This window comes from Nicotiana tabacum, chromosome 5 (genome assembly GCF_000715075.1).
Source record: "Nicotiana tabacum cultivar K326 chromosome 5, ASM71507v2, whole genome shotgun sequence".
Lineage (NCBI taxonomy): Eukaryota > Viridiplantae > Streptophyta > Magnoliopsida > Solanales > Solanaceae > Nicotiana > Nicotiana tabacum.
In genome coordinates, this window is record NC_134084.1 from 112,737,631 (window position 1) to 112,756,564 (window position 18,934).

An 18,934-nucleotide genomic window follows, 5' to 3' on the forward strand; every position below is an offset into this window, starting at 1 on the left:
TGATGGTGGGAGTGGTGGGGATGGTGGGTGGTGGTAGTCGATTATGGTGGCGGCTATGATTGAGGATAGTGGTGGTTGAGTATGGTGGTGGCGGTGGTGGTAGTTGATAATGGTAGGTGGTGACGATAATTAATAATGAATATGGACGATAGTGTCTTAATGAAATTAAGTCTCTGTTATGGATCTTAATCATACAGACCTATTCAGACCCATTAAGTGGTTATGAAGTACAAAAAAACAAACACACTTAATGATTAAGATCTAAATAATTAAGATTCGGACCTTAAAAAAACAAACGCACTTAACGTTTGAGATCTGAATGATTAAGATTTAGACCTCCATTAAATGCAAACAAATGAGGCCTTAGTGGACCAAAGAAAATAATAGGACTTTAAATTTGGGGGCGTGCACAATTTGTGATTTTATACTCAAAGAATATAAGTATAAAATCTATAATCACTCTTAAAGGCAAGTTTTACTAAGTGATTGTTAGACTACTATGCTATATGGGGTGAAGTGTTGGCCAATCAAAAATTCTTATATTTAGAAATGTGAGTAGTAGAAATAAGGATGCTAAGATGGATGAATAGGCATACTAGCTAGGAGAGATATACATGGTTAGGGATAAAGATATTGAGAGCATGGTAGGAGTGGCCTCTGCAGTGGACAAGACGTGCGAAGCGAGGCTCGGATGGTTCAAATATGTGAAAAGAGGATGCATAGATGCCCCTGCAAGGAGGTGTGAGAGATTGACTATGGTGGGTCTAAAGAGAAGTTGAAGTAGGCCGAATAAGTATTGGAGATAGGTGATTAGGCAAGACATGATTCATCTTCAATTTAACGAGAACATCATGACCCTTGATAGGAGGGTGTGGATGTCGAATATTAGGATAGAATGTTAGTTGATAATCAAGCGTATTTTTCTTCCACACCAGTAATATTACAGTCAAACCTCTCTATAATAACATCGTTTGTTCTGATATATTTTTATTTTTATATTGAATGGTTGTTATACACCTATAATAATATTTGTCATTTAAATATATTTTGACTGTTATACACAAAATTATCCCAAAATTATTTTTTTTAATGTTACATATATAAGATAAGAAAATTATTTAAATACCCGAAATATATGTAAATTTTACTAATTAAATATTAAAGAAAACTAATACATTATTAATAAATTCGTAATTAAATGTATAAAGATTTAAACTCTAAACTATAAATTTTAAAGCTACTAAAAGATTAAATTATTTCAAGATTGATGGAAAACTCCATAATTGTAGCTTGTTTCATAGATTCCAGTTTCTTACTAGCTATATAATATTTGAATTAGCGAAGATTTATGTTCAAACTTTCAGCAAAAGGATATCTAATAGTTTTTCCTAGACGGTAATTTAAGAGGTTAATAGTTGAATCTTCTATCTCGGACCAAGTCATAGTAGGTTGAGGTAAAAATCATTAAGATTATTATTGGTGATCTTACTAGAGATTCTACATGGATATTATATAGAGGTAATTTTACAAAGAGGGTACTACTATAAAGATGGATGTTGCTTTTATAGGTAAAAAGCTGTTATAGAGAGGTAAAATATAACATGAAATAACGGTTCAAGAAAAACTTAACTTTTATAGTGAATGATTGTTATATGAGAATGTTATTATAGAGAGGTCTGACTGTAGCATTATTATAGTACTTCCTTATTCTTGAATGGGAGCCATGGAGTAATGGTAAAGTTGTCTCCATGTAATTTATAGATCACGTGTTAAAGCCGTAGAATAAGACATTGATTCTTGCATCAGAATATGCAGCCTACATCACACCCTTTGGCTACGATCCTTCCCCGAACCCTGCATGAATGCAAGATGCTTTGTGCACCGGATTACTATTTTTTTATAGTACTTCCTTATTTTTAGATTGTTACTTCTACCTATCATTGCTTTTCCTTCGGTAATCCTATTATCTTGCTGATTTTACTGTACTGCACAAGTTACGGATTAGGTTTACATATACACTATCCTTCCTAGATCCTACTTGCAAGATTATGCGATATATTATTGTGGTTGTATACTCATATTCATAAATACTTATTTGCATATAGTGTTTACACAAATCTATTAATATACAATTATTAAGTAATATAATAAAAAAATATACAACAATTAACTTTAATTTAATAAAAATACAAATAACTATTGAATACAAATAAATTTTGCCTATGCGCAACTAGAAGAGGGGAGAGACCGAGAGAGTAGAGAAAAAGACAAGGAAATTCTGTTTTTATCAAAATTCGCGAGGGAAAAAGAGAGAGAGCAGTTACAGAAAAAAGGCACAAAATCCAAGTACAACAGTGTGTTAATGGAACTCTCGCCAACCCACACGAGCGGTTCTTGATTTCCACGTACACACGACCACAGTACACTTATTTCTAGACTTGTTAATCATCTTACTTATTTTATTCCCTACTTTACTTGGAGGAATAATTATTGTTTCAACCGAAAGTAATAAATTAACATAATTTAAAGAAAAGTTACCTTCATGTAAATTTTCTATTACTGTTGTATTAACTCTTCGATGAACGTTTGGTTTTTTTATTTAAATAGTGTGTGTCTCGATTTTTTTGTTTAACCATTTGCTTGACATAAGTTAGTCTCAATTAATCGGGACCTATTGTTTTATATTGGATATATTTAAAACAGTAAAACAGCTATGTATTGTTTTATATTAGAACAAAATAAAACAAACTTTCGGTTACAAGATACATAATTTGACTTGTGCAAATGATTTTTTTTTCAAAAAACACTGAAAGGAATTATGATAGAAAACTGTATATAGTCTTTGATTCATATAGTGTTAACGACTATAGAGTAGGTTAAAGAGATTAAAAAAAGGGCAGTTTGGTGCACTAAGCTTTCGTTATGTGCGGGGTCCGGAGAATGGTCGGACTACAAATGTTTATTATATGCAGTTTTATCTTATATTTTTGTAAGAGACTATTTTCACAGCTCGAACCCGTGATCTCCTGATCACATAAAGATAATTTTATCAGTTACACCAAAGCTCCCTTTCAGGTTAAACGCAAAAATTGAGAAAAAAATAAAAAGACAATTTTGTTTCGTAGAAAAATGAGAGAATCGTGTAAGTTCCCATCATCTTTTTATATATATTTCTTGTTTAGTTTTGTTCTTTGTGCTATATACTCAGTTGCACAGAGAGTGAAGCAGTGAAAAGACGATTCTGTTTCATGCTCTAATGGAAAATTTTATTTTGGATGAGATATTTTTTTTATGTCATAATTTTATGGACCTAAAAATATGAAATTGAGATTCACAAATTTATAAGACAAAAAGGCGCGAGAGACACAGTAAAACTTCTCTGCTCCTCTCGTCACTTACCCTTTTAAACGTTACGCTTCTTTCTTTTTGTTCCCTTATATGACTATCATCTCACATTTAAACCTCTCTCTTCTCTTTTTCCTTTTCTCTCTTACTGAAACAATGAGATTACTCATTTTTGTGCTCTGATTTTCTGATCAAATCTTGAGATTTTCTAGGTTTCTAGCATTTTCAGTCTCTGTAGTTATACTATAGGAGGAAAACCAAAAAAAAAAAACCTTACCCTTTTTTCCTTTTCTAAAGCAGAAAAACCCCCATCTTGAACCTTTGGTTGCCCCATTTTTTCTGCTTAATTTGAAAAATAAAAAAAAAGAGTGTTTAACACATGAATAGTACTGCTGCTTCTTGTGCAGTTGAGGAAATGAACTTTTTACTTCCTTCTGTTAAAGAAAGTCATTGGATTTTTAATCAAATGGAAGAAGAGAGAGGAACATATAAGTTGAAGGATGAAAAAGAGGAAGTAGATTTAGTGGGGATGAGGAAAAATACAAAGCTATGTGCAAGAGGTCATTGGAGACCACATGAAGATGCAAAACTTAGAGAACTTGTTGCTCAATTTGGTCCTCAGAACTGGAATCTCATTGCTGAAAAGCTTGAAGGAAGATCAGGTAATTTCTCTCTCTTTTCTAAAAAAAAATTTTAGTTTTTATATTTTTAGTTTAGAAGGGAGCCTTAAAGTTGCTGCCGACCAAAAGCTCACGGGTTTGAATCATGAAAATAAACTCTTGCAAAAATGTAGAATAAGGCGGCATACAACAAACTTGTGTGGCCCATCCTTTCTCGAAACTTGCAAATAATGTAAGCTTAATGCACCGGACGCTCTTTAATATCTTTAGTTTTAGTTTTAGTTTTTGATTTGTTTCTCAAGTTAAGTGAAGTGTCCATATATATGGTATAAATAGAAATAAAAAAAATGAAAGGTATTTAGTTGCAACAAAGTAGTTTTAACATTCAAAAAATAAATATTTGGCAGTAGAGGATTCAACATTGAGTTTGTCGGTCCAAAAGAACTCACTAAAACATAAAGTTATCAACCGATTCAGAATTTTACTTTGATGGGTTCGGTTCTTGTCAATGAACCTATTATGCTTTTAAAAATATGAGTGTAAAATTTAATATTTGATCTATATATATATATGGATCAAATATTAAATTTGATCCTTTGGAAACAATATCTCTGTCTCCTTAAAAGTAGGGGTGGGGTCTGTGTATACGCTATTCTCCCCAGACCTCACTTGTGGGATTACACTGGATTTATTATTGATGTATCTACATTTCGTGTGGAAACACTAGATTCAGTTGAACGCATTGATTATATGCTACATACGCCTAATTCTGAATCTGCCTCTAAATCCCAACTCAAAACTCACAACGTCTATATTCTGAATCCGTCAGTTTATTCTAACTTTGAAGTTTCCTTGTAGGAAAAAGCTGCAGATTGAGATGGTTTAATCAACTAGATCCAAGGATAAACAGAAGAGCATTCTCAGAGGAAGAAGAGGAAAGGCTGTTAATAGCTCACAAAATGTATGGAAACAAATGGTCAATGATTGCAAGGCTATTCCCAGGAAGGACAGATAATGCAGTTAAGAACCATTGGCATGTCATAATGGCTAGAAAACACAGAGAACAAAACAGTGTCTACAGAAGAAGAAAGCCTTCACATTTGCAACAAATTAATTCCCCTCATATTGTCTCTGCTTCTAATTTGAATAGTGATTCAACCATTTCTAGCAACTACAACAACATTGATGATCATCAATCAGCTTCAACTTGCACTGATCTTTCACTTACTCCATCTTCTAAATTTATTATTCCTCCTTTTCTCATGCCAAGATTTACTCCTATGCAGCATCACCACCAAGAAATCCTTGAATCAAACAAAGGTATACTCATTTCTCCCTCCTGTTTATATTTTTGTCTTGACTTGTACTTATTATCTTATATAGATGACGAGTTCGAGCCATGAAATCAGCCACTGACATCAGGGTAGGCTGCCTATATCTCACCCCCTCGGAGTACCGCCCTTCCCTGGATCCTGTGTGAACGCAGGATACTTTGTGCACCGGACTATCCTTTATATACTAATACGACAATTTTACACAATCAAATCATCCAATAAATATCACTAGATAACCGCCTTCTAGTATATCCTAGAAAGTAAGCAGTAATTGACTTGCTACGATTGGCTAAAATATATTACTCTAATAATGTAGAATTCTTTACAAGTTATATACTAACAGTAACATATATCTGGTTGTGTCATTTCAAGGACGTATTTATTCCATTTCGAAAAATGTCCAGGGGTCATAGGATCTATGCAAAGTTTAAATGTGCATCTGAAAAAATCGGACTATGGTTGTGGGTGGGTGGGGGGGGGGGGTATATGTATTATCCTAACGTGGCATTTGTAATTACTCTTTAAGTAACGTTATAGTATAAATATTTTTTAAACACGAGTTGTGCGTAGAACTTAAACTCATTTTAAAGTGAAATTGATAAGTTTTTTCCTTGTTTTGGGGTGTTGTAATTTGTAGGTATCTCAAGACATGAAGAGTTGAAAATGGAAAGTGGGGTTCACCCAAACTTCTTGTATGGAAAGGAGGAGCCAATTGCAAACAGTACTGTAGAGGAAGGTAATCAATGTGGATGTGGTAATCAGTCAGATACAAACTCAGAAATTTCTGCATCTGAGTCGGTAGCCAACAACATGACTAATGTTAACATTTATGAAAATGGTAACCAAGAAAAACAGATGAAGAGCAAAACTATGCACTTCATTGATTTTCTTGGAGTTGGAGCCACTTGAAAAAGCAGTGGGATTTTGGGGGAAATTTAGTTTATTACTAGTACATGGAAAGTAACAGAAGAAGCTAAAGAGTTTAGTTTTGTTTTTGCCAACGGAATATAAATAGTTTTGTAACATTACTAAAGAAACTTGGTGACTGCTTCATGCATCTTTTCTGTTAGAGTACTGTGAAATACTGCAAAAAGAAATAGTAGTTTTTTTTGCAGGAAAACAGCATTTTTAGTTCTTGGTGGTTTGTACAGTCCTTACTATGAAAGGAAAAAAAGACAGTAAAAAGGAAAAAAAAAAATGCTCGGATCAATTCTTAGATTTTTAGTAGGCAGAATTACTTATTTATTTGTACCTATAGGAAAATAACGAATACTGATGAAACAATTGAAGTGTGCGCAAATTAATTTAGGCACACACTTATAAAAGAAAAAAAGTTATAGTAGTAGTTAAGGAAGCAGGTTAAGAGGTCTAGTTGTCTTAGTTATGATAAGTAATTATATATATGGGTTCCAAAATAATTCAAAGGATTTCTCTTTTCTTAGTTACTAGTACTTGATTACTGGTGCGAAGCAACATAACATATATTTGCTCGATAAAATAGTTAAAATATGCACAAGTTATATAACAATAATTATTATGCATTAGTCGCAATAAATTAGAAATTGTGGGAAGTCATTATGAATTACTAAGTTTTATGCTTATTATCAGCCAATCGTAACACTTTTCTTTCATTTTCGGACATGAAATCGATAATATGAGCAAGAAATATATTGTCTGTGTTTCAATTTATGTAAACCTATTTCCTTTTTAGTCCGTGCAAAAAAGAATGACCTCTTTTTCTATTTGGAAACAATTTACCTTTATGCAATGATTTATAGCCACACAAGATATATGTGCTTCATTTTACACCACAAGTTCAAAAGTCTTCTCTCTTTCCTTAAATTCCGTGCCCAGTCAAATGGGTTCATATAAATTGAAACGGAGGGAGTATATGATAAGGAACTAATTAATATAGGTATCAAAATAATTCAAAAGGAAGTTTATTTTGTTTGAACGATGTTTACTAGATGAAGTACTACTCACTCCGTTTCAATTTATGTGAACTCATTTGACTGGACACGGAGTTTAAGGAAAGAGAGAAGACTTTTGATCTTGTGGTCTAAAATGAGGCACATATATTATGTGTGACTATAAATTTTTATGTAAAGGTAAATTATTTCCAAATAAGGAAAGAGGTCATTCTTTTTTGCATGGATTAAAAAGGAAATAAGTTCACATAAATTGAGACGGAGGAGCGTTAATGTAGTTTTTGCCTAACAGACAAAACAAAGAAAAGGTTTTTTAACTGATCTAATCAATGAGTCTGCCTATCTTTTATGACTTTTTCATTGGGGTTTGGTATACTTTTGTTGACTGCAGTGATGTGATTTTAGGAGGACAATTTTTTGCATGTTTTCTTACTTTTAACACGTGTGCTTGATGATGGCATATCTGTACGCTTTCAGACTTGCTTTAATTTTGCATGAAATTATTACTCCTTTTAATTTTCCTATTCTGATTGGATTAAGTGAACCTAATCACTTACAGCGAAAATGAAAAACACGTACCCTATTGGAAAATTCATAAGGGATATATGGTCCCTAAAAATATAAATTATACTTTTATTGATCTAAGTTACGAACAGTTGTATAAGTTGTTAAAAGTTATTACATGTTTTTTTTTTACTTAGAACCGTTATACTTTAAAATTTCTCTTTCTATGTATAAGAGGAAAATTTCCTCGTTATTTATCCTTGAAATGTAGTTAATTAAAATTAATCGAAAAGAAAATCTAACGGAAAAATCTGAGAGAGTGCTGAGCTGATAAGTTTTCGAAGCAAGCAAATACTTAGCAGATCACTTGCCTATTGATTTTCTAAACAAAGGGAGGAAGTTTTATTTCACTTTCCCATATTTTAACTTGTTCTTATCATCCTTGCCCTAATATCTGAAGAAAGGTTAATATTCTCTACACATTTATAAAATTGAACAATCATTACTCTGAAAGAACAGACACTCACATTATATTGAAAAATAAAAATATTGGTAATTAATTCACCTTCAAACTTGTCTATCAGTTTCTTCCTCTAAGTTTTAGATATAGATGTTTTGAAATTCCCGGCCGGTACAACAATAATTATGTCTCAATCTCAAATCGATTAAAACTAATTATACGAATATAATCAATTTGATTTACATCACCTCCATTTAATTTGAGCCGTTTAATTGAGTATACTTTGTACGGTAAAAGATAATAACGAGGAACGACCAGTCAGTTTACTAGCAATATTGGGACAAAAAGTAACCATGCACGTGAAACGATAGACATATGTGATGCTATTTTTGATAAAATGGGATTCACACAGAGATCCTAGACTATATACCGTTCAACTGAGTAAAATATATTCTCTGTATATGCATAATTGTTGAATCCTCTTGAAGCGAAATTTCTAGAGCAACATCAAACGCGAGTAAAACATTGTTTCAGGTCACTGGTATGTAAACCTTGCGCGACATCTTTGTATTTTTTTAAAATAAGTTTCATAATCTGCTTTTTAAGCTCTGTGTTGTCTTTCTGGTCCATATAGTATCATTATGTATTTGTTAAGGAACGTTAAGTAATCCTTCATCTTTAATCAAAATATTTCGGGTTCAGGCTGAGTCATTTTTGTTGGGGAGCGTTTTATACATCCATGTGGAATTTTGGGGCTCGAATTCAAATCTAGTTAAGCCCCAATAGGGTACCTGGTCCAGACACCAGATGAGAACAAAAATAATAGTATCATTATGCGTTTTAATTTGAAACGAGCAGACATGCTTAATGAATAAATACATGAAATGTATACCTGAGTTACCAACAAAGTTAAAGTCATGTTGTATGAGATAAAATTGGTTGACGATAGTTGGTCGAATAGTGAGGTGACACATGGAACCACAAGCAGGTGGAAAACGAACCCACACATAGCTGACATCGGATGCTTCCGTATGACCGGTGCAGAATGGATCCCGAAGGAAATACAAGCCAACAATTAAGATTTGAAAGTTTGATACACTACTAAAAAATAGCAAATTTGTGACTGTCAAACAATCGCAATCGATCGAAAATCGTGTTTTTCATCTGATTTGCGACTGAAAAGCGTCAGTCGGAAAATACGTGGTCGCAATATATTTGCGACAGAATCAGTCGACAAATTGCGCCGGATTCAGTCGCAAATTGAAAAATGCGGGGACATTTGAAATTAAGCAATTTGCGACCGAATTAGTCGCAAATTTAGCGACTGATTCAATCGCTGACCAGAGTTAAAAAAATAAATATAAATAAAAAGTTTCGATTGATTCCGTTGAAAAGTTAAAAATAAAATTAATTCTTAACTAATTATTCCGATTGAAACAGTCGTAAATATTGATTATTAATAAATTAAAAATATCAAAAATTCTCCATTTGTGATTGATTCAGTCATAACTATTAATTAAATATTGTTAGAAATTTTCAATTTGCGACTAAATCAGTCGCAAATCTGGGTAATTCCTGATAAAATTTGTATTGGATTTAGTCGCAAATCTTGGCATACTTTTAAGAAGATTCCTGCTGTATTTCTAATTACCTCATCTGCCAAATAAAACAGCCAACCAAACACCTAATAATTAATCAAAAACCAAATATAACAATCCAAAATCCAATATTTACTACAAAGCGAACAGTAATATCTATAACAAAGCAACCAACTAATGAAATAACCAACTATATATCAAACAACATAAATTAAATATGTCTCTAACTTCAACTATAAAATATTCATATAGCCTATTCAGATTCAGTCTCCTCCTCTGACTCGGACTCCATTGCAACTCCTTTCTTGCTTTTCTTTTTTAACAATTTTTGGATCAAGCCTGAGTTGCTTGAAATTCTTGTGACATTTGATCCACTTTTTGACGCATAGCTTTAATGTCTTCTTGGGAAACTGATGCCCCATTGAATAATACTACTGGTGGACGACTGGAGGATGGTTGTACTTCTATCCCATAGACTCGACCTTTATTTATTATTTCACGAGAAATAAAGAAAAGAAAGTAAAAAAGTAAGAAAATAAACAAGCAACTTTCAAGTTAATACCAAAATAAATAATTACATAATATTTATAACTTTATTCACGCCACCAACCGCTTGTGTCCAAATTGCAGTCATATCCTCCGGGGCCGGCTGAGTTCCTTTAGGCTGAGTTTGTCGCCATGCATCAAAATCAATATGATACTTGTCCTGAAATAAAAATAATACACGTTATATAAATAAAATAAACCAAGAAAGAAAAATAATATAGTGTTGGTGTTTGGATTATACAAATGTCTCTAAAGCACGCGGTTCGATCCATCCTTCTCATGTGTTGCCTTCTTCTTCTTCTGGGTTGAAAAATTAAAAATAAAATTAATTCTTAATTAATTTTTCCGATTGAAACAGTCGTAAATATTGATTATTAATAAATTTAAAATATCGAAAATTCTCCATTTGTGATTGATTCAGTCATAACTATTAATTAAATATTGTTAGAAATTTTCAATTTGCGACTAAATCAGTCGCAAATCTGGGTAATTCCTGATAAATTTTGTATTGAATTTAGTCGCAAATCTTGGCATACTTTTAAGCAGATTCCTGCTGTATTTCTAATTACCTCATCTGCCAAATAAAACAGCCAACCAAACACTTAATAATTAATCAAAAACCAAATATAACAATCCAAAATCCAATATTTACTACAAAGCGAACAGTAATATCTATAACAAAGCAACCAACTAATGAAATAACCAACTATATATCAAACAACATAAATTAAATATGTCTCTAACTTCAACTATAAAATATTCATATAGCCTATTCAGATTCAGTCTCCTCCTCTGACTCGGACTCCATTGCAGCTCCTTTCTTGCTTTTCTTTTTTAACAATTTTTGGATCAAGCCTGAGTTGCTTGAAATTCTTGTGACATTTGATCCACTTTTTGACGCATAGCTTTAATGTCTTCTTGGGAAACTGATGCCCCATTGAATAATACTACGGGTGGACGACTGGAGGATGGATGTACTTTTATCTCGTAGACTCGACCTTTATTTATTATTTCACGAGAAATAAAGAAAAGAAAGTAAAAAAGTAAGAAAATAAACAAGCAACTTTCAAGTTAATACCAAAATAGATAATTACATAATATTTATAACTTTATTCACGCCACCAACCACTTGTGTCCAAATTGCAGTCATATCCTCCGGGGCCGGCTGAGTTCCTTTAGGCTGAGTTTGTCGCCATGCATCAAAATCAATATGATACTTGTCCTGAAATAAAAATAATACACGTTATATAAATAAAATAAACCAAGAAAGAAAAATAATATAGTGTTGGTATTTGGATTATACAAATGTCTCTAAAGCACGCGGTTCGATCCATCCTTCTCATGTGTTGCCCTTCTTCTTCTTCTGGGTTGAAAAATTAAAAATAAAATTAATTCTTAATTAATTTTTCCGATTGAAACAGTCGTAAGTATTGATTATTAATAAATTTAAAATATCGAAAATTCTCCATTTGTGATTAATTCAGTCATAACTATTAATTAAATATTGTTAGAAATTTTCAATTTGCGACTAAATCAGTCGCAAATCTGGGTAATTCCTGATAAAATTTGTATTGAATTTAGTCGCAAATCTTGGCATACTTTTAAGCAGATTCCTGCTGTATTTCTAATTACCTCATCTGCCAAATAAAACAGCCAACCAAACACCTAATAATTAATCAAAAACCAAATATAACAATCCAAAATCCAATATTTACTACAAAGCGAACAGTAATATCTATAACAAAGCAACCAACTAATGAAATAACCAACTATATATCAAACAACATAAATTAAATATGTCTCTAACTTCAACTATAAAATATTCATATAGCCTATTCAGATTCAGTCTCCTCCTCTGACTCGGACTCCATTGCAGCTCCTTTCTTGCTTTTCTTTTTTAACAATTTTTGGATCAAGCCTGAGTTGCTTGAAATTCTTGTGACATTTGATCCACTTTTTGACGCATAGCTTTAATGTCTTCTTGGGAAACTGATGCCCCATTGAATAATACTACTGGTGGACGACTGGAGGATGGCTGTACTTCTATCCCGTAGAATCGACCTTTATTTATATTTCACGAGAAATAAAGAAAAAAAAGTAAAAAAGTAAGAAAATAAACAAGCAACTTTCAAGTTAATACCAAAATAAATAATTACATAATATTTATAACTTTATTCACGCCACCAACCGCTTGTGTCCAAATTGCAGTCATATCCTCCGGGGCCGGCTGAGTTCCTTTAGGCTGAGTTTGTCGCCATGCATCAAAATCAATATGATACTTGTCCTGAAATAAAAATAATACACGTTATATAAATAAAATAAACCAAGAAAGAAAAATAATATAGTGTTGGTATTTGGATTATACAAATGTCTCTAAAGCACGCGGTTCGATCCATCCTTCTCATGTGTTGCCCTTCTTCTTCTTCTGGGTTGAAAAATTAAAAATAAAATTAATTCTTAATTAATTTTTCCGATTGAAACAGTCGTAAGTATTGATTATTAATAAATTTAAAATATCGAACATTCTCCATTTATGATTAATTTAGTCATAACTATTAATTAAATATTGTTAGAAATTTTCAATTTGCGACTAAATCAGTCGCAAATCTGGGTAATTCCTGATAAAATTTGTATTGAATTTAGTCGCAAATCTTGGCATACTTTTAAGCAGATTCCTGCTGTATTTCTAATTACCTCATCTGCCAAATAAAACAGCCAACCAAACACCTAATAATTAATCAAAAACCAAATATAACAATCCAAAATCCAATATTTACTACAAAGCGAACAGTAATATCTATAACAAAGCAACCAACTAATGAAATAACCAACTATATATCAAACAACATAAATTAAATATGTCTCTGACTTCAACTATAAAATATTCATATAGCCTATTCAGATTCAGTCTCCTCCTCTGACTCGGACTCCATTGCAGCTCCTTCTTGCTTTTCTTTTTTAACAATTTTTGGATCAAGCCTGAGTTGCTTGAAATTCTTGTGACATTTGATCCACTTTTTGACGCATAGCTTTAATGTCTTCTTGGGAAACTGATGCCTCATTGAATAATACTACTGGTGGACGACTGGAGGATGGTTGTACTTCTATCCCGTAGACTCGACCTTTATTTATTATTTCACGAGAAATAAAGAAAAGAAAGTAAAAAAAGTAAGAAAATAAACAAGCAACTTTCAAGTTAATACCAAAATAGATAATTACATAATATTTATACCTTATTCACGCCACCAACCGCTTTTGTCCAAATTGCAGTCATATATTCCGGGGCCGGCTGAGTTCCTTTAGGTTGAGTTTGTCACCATGCATCAAAATCAATATGATACTTGTCCTGAAATAAAAATAATACACGTTATATAAATAAAATAAACCAAGAAAGAAAAAATATATAGTGTTGGTGTTTGGATTATACAAATGTCTCTAAAGCACGCGATTCGATCCATCCTTCTTCTTCTTCTTCTTCTTCTTCTTCTTCTTCTTCTTCTTCTTCTTCTGGGTAGGCTAACGTTTTGGCCTCGGCCCTGAGCCCCTTGGCGATTTCGATTATATATATATATATATATATATATATATATATATATATATATATATATATGTGTGTGTGTGTGTGTGTGTGTGTGTGTGTGTGTGTGTGTGTGTGTGTGTGTGTGTTCAATTTGCATACTTGTAAAACTAAGAATATTTTATAATGAAATTACCATTCTCAAACGATGGGCTGCAAAACTAATAGAACCTCCAGTATGCAAAGCTCCACCCTTAGTAGAAGCTCTGTTTAACTTTGCTTGTTCACTCTTCTTCTTCCACTCGGGGGTGGTCCACTTCTCCATGAGCTGATTCCAGACATCTTCACGTATCGAATTAGGCTTTTTGCCATCTTTCCTAGCAACATGATGTGATTTGTTATCAGTTTCTATGCTTTCTTCTCGAAGTTATCATGCACCAGATTTTCAAGTGTTGGCTGCCATACTCACTTAACCTATAAAATTGAATAAATAATATTAGACGAATGAGGATATGTATTAATAAAATTAATTTATTCTTACCTTAAGTTGTTGCCTCATATTCATTCTGATCTGGTACGGTATCTGTCTCCAAGAATTCCAAGGCTCATCAAAAAATGGCTTCATAGATTTCATCACCATATGCGCAGCCTGAAAGGATAACAAAAACCTGCATTTAATTTAACATATAAAATGTCATCAAAATTTTATTGTATGCAAAATTTTACTGAAAGTTTTTAAAAGGAAATTAAATAAAAACTCACACGTCGCCATGGGGAACGAATCAGCCGATGAAGATGATCATATTGTATAGTCCCTCCAGTACACTGTCTCACGGTACCACTTGTCACACCTCCTTTTTCTACAAGGGTTATAGGGGAGTTTTTCCAATTAAAGTGACAATAATCGATACGGGATTATTTATTTAAGTTCAGAGTCGCCACTTGGGATATTTTATGATGTCTCAAGTCACCGGTTTAAAATCCCGAATCGAGGAAGTTTGACTCTATTTTACAGTCCGCGAAACATAGAAATTCGGGTAAGAAATTCTATTAACCCGGGAGAAAGTGTTAGGCATTCTCGGGTTCCGTAATTTTAGCACAGCCACTCAACTATTATTATTGGCCTAATTATCTGATTAATTACATATTTTATACCTATTGTGTGTTTTTGACCTTTGGACGCTTTTAATTATTTATAAAATTATTCTGGAACAAGTTACGATTGTCGAACACTTGTTTGTTTGGTACACATTGCGAATCGCGTCACGAAAATCGTACCCACGATCTACAACATGTTTATTTTTATTAACATTATTAGAAGTTGTGGCCGGGTCACATAAATGTACCCTCAGATTTGGAAATTATGTATCACAAATACGTCACGGGAACCGTACCCGTAGTTATGATAATTTTATTATAGCGCTCCTAAAGCAAACTATGATGAGACGTATCTCGATTTGAGACATATCTTGTTAGTGCACTTTAGTTGATGCAGCTACATCCACCAACTTCAAAGGAATCAGATTTCCATATACAAACCTACTACCGACAACCTAATGCACTTAAGATAATTCCAACTAAATCCGTCACCAAGAGAGCAATCTAGTTATTCATTCAACTAAGTGTGAAATCGACCAAAGTCCACAAAATTAACAACGCTTATCAATAAGAGCAGAGGACATCATTCAACAAGGAAAAATGGAAGCCTATATTATCAAAGCAGAGACTTCTTTCCAGCTTTAACTCCAATGGATAGGAGTCAACCAAACGGATTTATAACGTCTGCTAATTCAACTCATCCAAACAGGCAAATTACAACAATATGAATCCACATAAACCACATTTAAAATGAAACAAGATAATATGACAAATAATGGAAGCAGACAACCACTTGAAACTTCAAATTTGATTCACAGTTAAACAAACAAATATCACGAATGGAAGGCTCAATATACTAGTATCACGTAAGTCATAAAACAGAAACAAGCAAACTCAAACAAAACAATTCAAAAACTCACGACACAAGATCTGGAAATCGGAAGATAAGTAAAGTTAGAGTATGACCTTTTAATAGCAACTTTCTTTGCTTTAAGCATGAAGAAACTCCATTGATGGTCAGATATTTGAATCTATGACCCAAACAAACTGGCCAGAAAATATGAGCTAAATGTACGGGGATCTCGAACCAAAATCGGAGCTCGAACGATGGTGATGAACTCGACTCGATCGAAATAGAATACCACCACAACTGACCTCGACCATGGCAATTTTTGTGACTAGTCTTAATGACTGTTTGGGGGTGTTTTCTCGGCAGAATGGAGGTGGGGAGATCGGCTTCTACTATGTGTGTTCAAGAGTGAAGAAGTACCAGCAGCTCCAATGGTTTTTTGGGGCTCTCTTAGTTTAGGGTGTGTAGTAGAAGGTATCTCAAGATTGAAGAAGAAGATGAAGCAACGACTGTTATCCCTTACTGCTGTTGCGTTCTTTTCTTTAGCTCCTAGGTCTTAGGTTGTCAAGGATGCTGAAGATCAACAACGACTAGCTTGCTTCTGCTTGTTAGGGTTCTGTAAAAAAATTTCATTTTTGGTCTCTAGGTTAGGGTGTGTTCAAGGAAGGTTTTTGGTCTAATGAAGAAGAAGAAGCTTTGCTTCAAAATGAATGAAAAACGGCTGATCCTCTCTCTAGGGATTCTAGGTTTTTGTCTAGTTTTATTAAGGTTAGGTTGGTGAGTATTGGGTATTGGGCTTGAGTTATTATGGGCTAGATCTAAATTGGGCCAAATTTTTGCCAAATTTACCTTTAAAAGTGGCCCTTTAACTCTACTAAACTAAAATATTAATTCCTAAAATAATAACTATAAAATTGTGAAATCATTCCTAATTAAAATAAATTACTAGAATAAAACTAAATACTAAAAGTGAAATTATTTTTTTTATATTTTTTAATTTTATGAAAGATAGATAAATTAAAAGTAACTAAATAAAATATCAATTAGCTGAATAAGAGAAAATATTTTGTAGTTTTCATTTTTGTGATAAAATAAAGTAAAAGGGTCTAAACTAGTTAAAATAGAGATATTAGACCTAAACTAAATATTTAAACTAACATGTGTGAAATCTCGGGGAGGGTCAAAAATGACATGTATACAGTTGCCCCTCTTTGACTAGAAACACGAAGTATTTTCAGACAAAGAATGACGAGACAGATTTTTTGACCCGACCCTTATTTAGAGAGACCAAAAGCTAAAAGAAAGGAGAATGTGATCGAGCCCTAGTATTTGAGCTGCCTACATATCCTTGGCTATAAAGGACTTAGGCCATGTGTAGTTCAGAAGTAGGAACAGTGATGGAATATACCGAGGTGGAGAGCCGATTGAGGTGCCGTTCCGTCGAGGTTCCGGTCCGCGGTCCTGTTATTACATCAAAATCAAAAAATGAAAAAGATTAACTAAGCCTGTCAACTATGAGTTACAACATTCCTATCTATAATTCTTGTGAAGCTTGATCTTGAGTCTTGAATGGTTCTTCATGCAGACTTTAGATTTGAACCTTGACACTTGCTAGCTGCAGGTGCTAGTTCGTTCTCCTTCAGCTTTTTTGGATCAAGACCGGACATGTAGTGCTCGTGACTTTAACCATGTCTTGAGTAGTTCAGATCTTTCTCTGCTTCTGTATTTTGGATTCACTTTCCTTTTTTCTTCTCTTTTTCTTTTTTTTTTTCTTTTTATTCTGGATCAAGAATACTTCTGTTGGTCATCTCGGACTAACGACTCGCATTCTCGCTGCGAGCTTCTGCTACTACTAACTTGAATTGAATTATGAAATGACTTCCCCCATTCTCCAGGTGGGTGCCTGCTACTAACTGAAAACTTGAAATAAATTCCCTTGTTCTCTAGATGGGCGCCTGATGCTGACTTAAAATTTGAAATGAATTCCTTTTTTCTCCAGGTGGGCGCTTGTAACTTAAACTTGAAATGAATTCGCTTGTTCTCCAGATGGGCGCCTGATGCTGACTTAAAATTTGAAATAAATTCCCCTGTTCTCCAGGTGAGCACCTGCAACTCACTTGAAACTCGAATTAATTTCCTTGTTCTCCAGGTGGGCGTGTGATGCTGACTTGAAATTTGAAATAAATTCTCTTGTTCTCCAGGTGAGCGCCTGCAACTGACTTAAAACGCGAATGAATTCCCTTGTTCTCCAAGCGGGCACCTGATATTGACTTAAAATTTGAAGTAAATTCCCTTGTTCTCCAGGTGGGCGCCTGCAACTTAAACTTTGAAATAACTTCCCTCGTTCTCCAGGAGGGCGCCTGAAACTTACTTAAAACTCGAATAAATTCCCTTGTTCTCCCGGTGGGCTCCTGCATCTTAAACTTGAAATGTATTTCCTTGTTCTCCAGGTGGGTGCCTGTTATTATGACAAAACCAAAGAAACTTTTCTGCCCTAGTTTGGTACCGGGAATATTTGTAGGTGTTAATCGGATCCTGTTAACCAAAAAAAATTTCTTATAATTTAAAAACTAAATCCCATTATCCAGGAGGGTCCTGACAACTTTGAAATTAAATCCCATTATCCAGGAGGGTCCTGACAACTTGAAATTGAATCCCATTATCAAGGCGGGTCCTGACAACTTAAAACTTTATCCCATTATCTAGGCGGATCCTGAAACTTTAAACTAGATCCCATTATCCAGGAGGGTCCTAAAATTTAAACTAGATCCCATTATCTAGGAGGGTTCTGAATTTTAAACTAAATTCCATTATCCGGGAGGGTCCTGAAACTTTAAACTAAATCCCATTATCCAAGAGGATCCTGAAGCTTTAAACTAAATCTCATTATTTATGAGGGTCCTGAAGCTTTAAACTAAATCCCATTATTTAGGAGGGTCCGGAACTTTAAACTAAATCCCATTATCCAGGAGGGTCCTAAAACTTTAAACTAAATACCATTATCCAGGAGGATCCTGAACTTTAAGCTAAATCACATTATCCAGGAGGGTCCTGAAACTTTAAACTAAATTCCATTATCCAGGAGGGTCCTGATAACTTAAAACTACATCCCATTATCCAGGAGGGTCCAGAAA

At 33.5% G+C, this 18,934-nt stretch overlaps 1 protein-coding gene and 1 long non-coding RNA gene across 2 annotated transcripts; one reads left to right on the forward strand and one right to left on the reverse strand.

Annotated features, from left to right (window-relative positions):
• Window positions 1-3,462: 3,462 nt before the first annotated feature.
• Window positions 3,463-6,366, forward strand: LOC107830792 (transcription factor MYB56-like). Its single transcript, XM_016658445.2, has 3 exons — window positions 3,463-4,007; window positions 4,824-5,285; window positions 5,937-6,366. Exons 1-3 carry the CDS (start codon window positions 3,725-3,727, stop codon window positions 6,206-6,208), a joined length of 1,017 nt encoding a protein of 338 aa, XP_016513931.1. The 5' UTR covers window positions 3,463-3,724; the 3' UTR covers window positions 6,209-6,366.
• Window positions 6,367-12,531: 6,165 nt separating this feature from the next.
• On the reverse strand, window positions 12,532-16,547 carry LOC107804589 (uncharacterized). Its single transcript, XR_012709717.1, has 8 exons — window positions 15,917-16,547; window positions 14,615-14,712; window positions 14,394-14,520; window positions 14,049-14,326; window positions 13,763-13,851; window positions 13,568-13,681; window positions 12,701-13,457; window positions 12,532-12,619 (listed from the first exon to the last, which is right to left on the reverse strand). It is a non-coding gene; the product is annotated as an uncharacterized LOC107804589 (long non-coding RNA).
• Between the last annotated feature and the right edge of the window lie 2,387 nt (window positions 16,548-18,934).

Excerpts from the sequence above, each read along its gene's own strand:
- LOC107830792 (XM_016658445.2), top strand. The coding sequence starts at position 3,725 with ATGAATAGTACTGCTGCTTCTTGTGCAGTTGAGGAAATGAACTTTTTA. Across the intron at positions 4,008-4,823 it reads AAAGCTTGAAGGAAGATCAG|GAAAAAGCTGCAGATTGAGA; the intron begins GTAATTTCTCTC and ends GTTTCCTTGTAG. Across the intron at positions 5,286-5,936 it reads AATCCTTGAATCAAACAAAG|GTATCTCAAGACATGAAGAG; the intron begins GTATACTCATTT and ends TGTAATTTGTAG.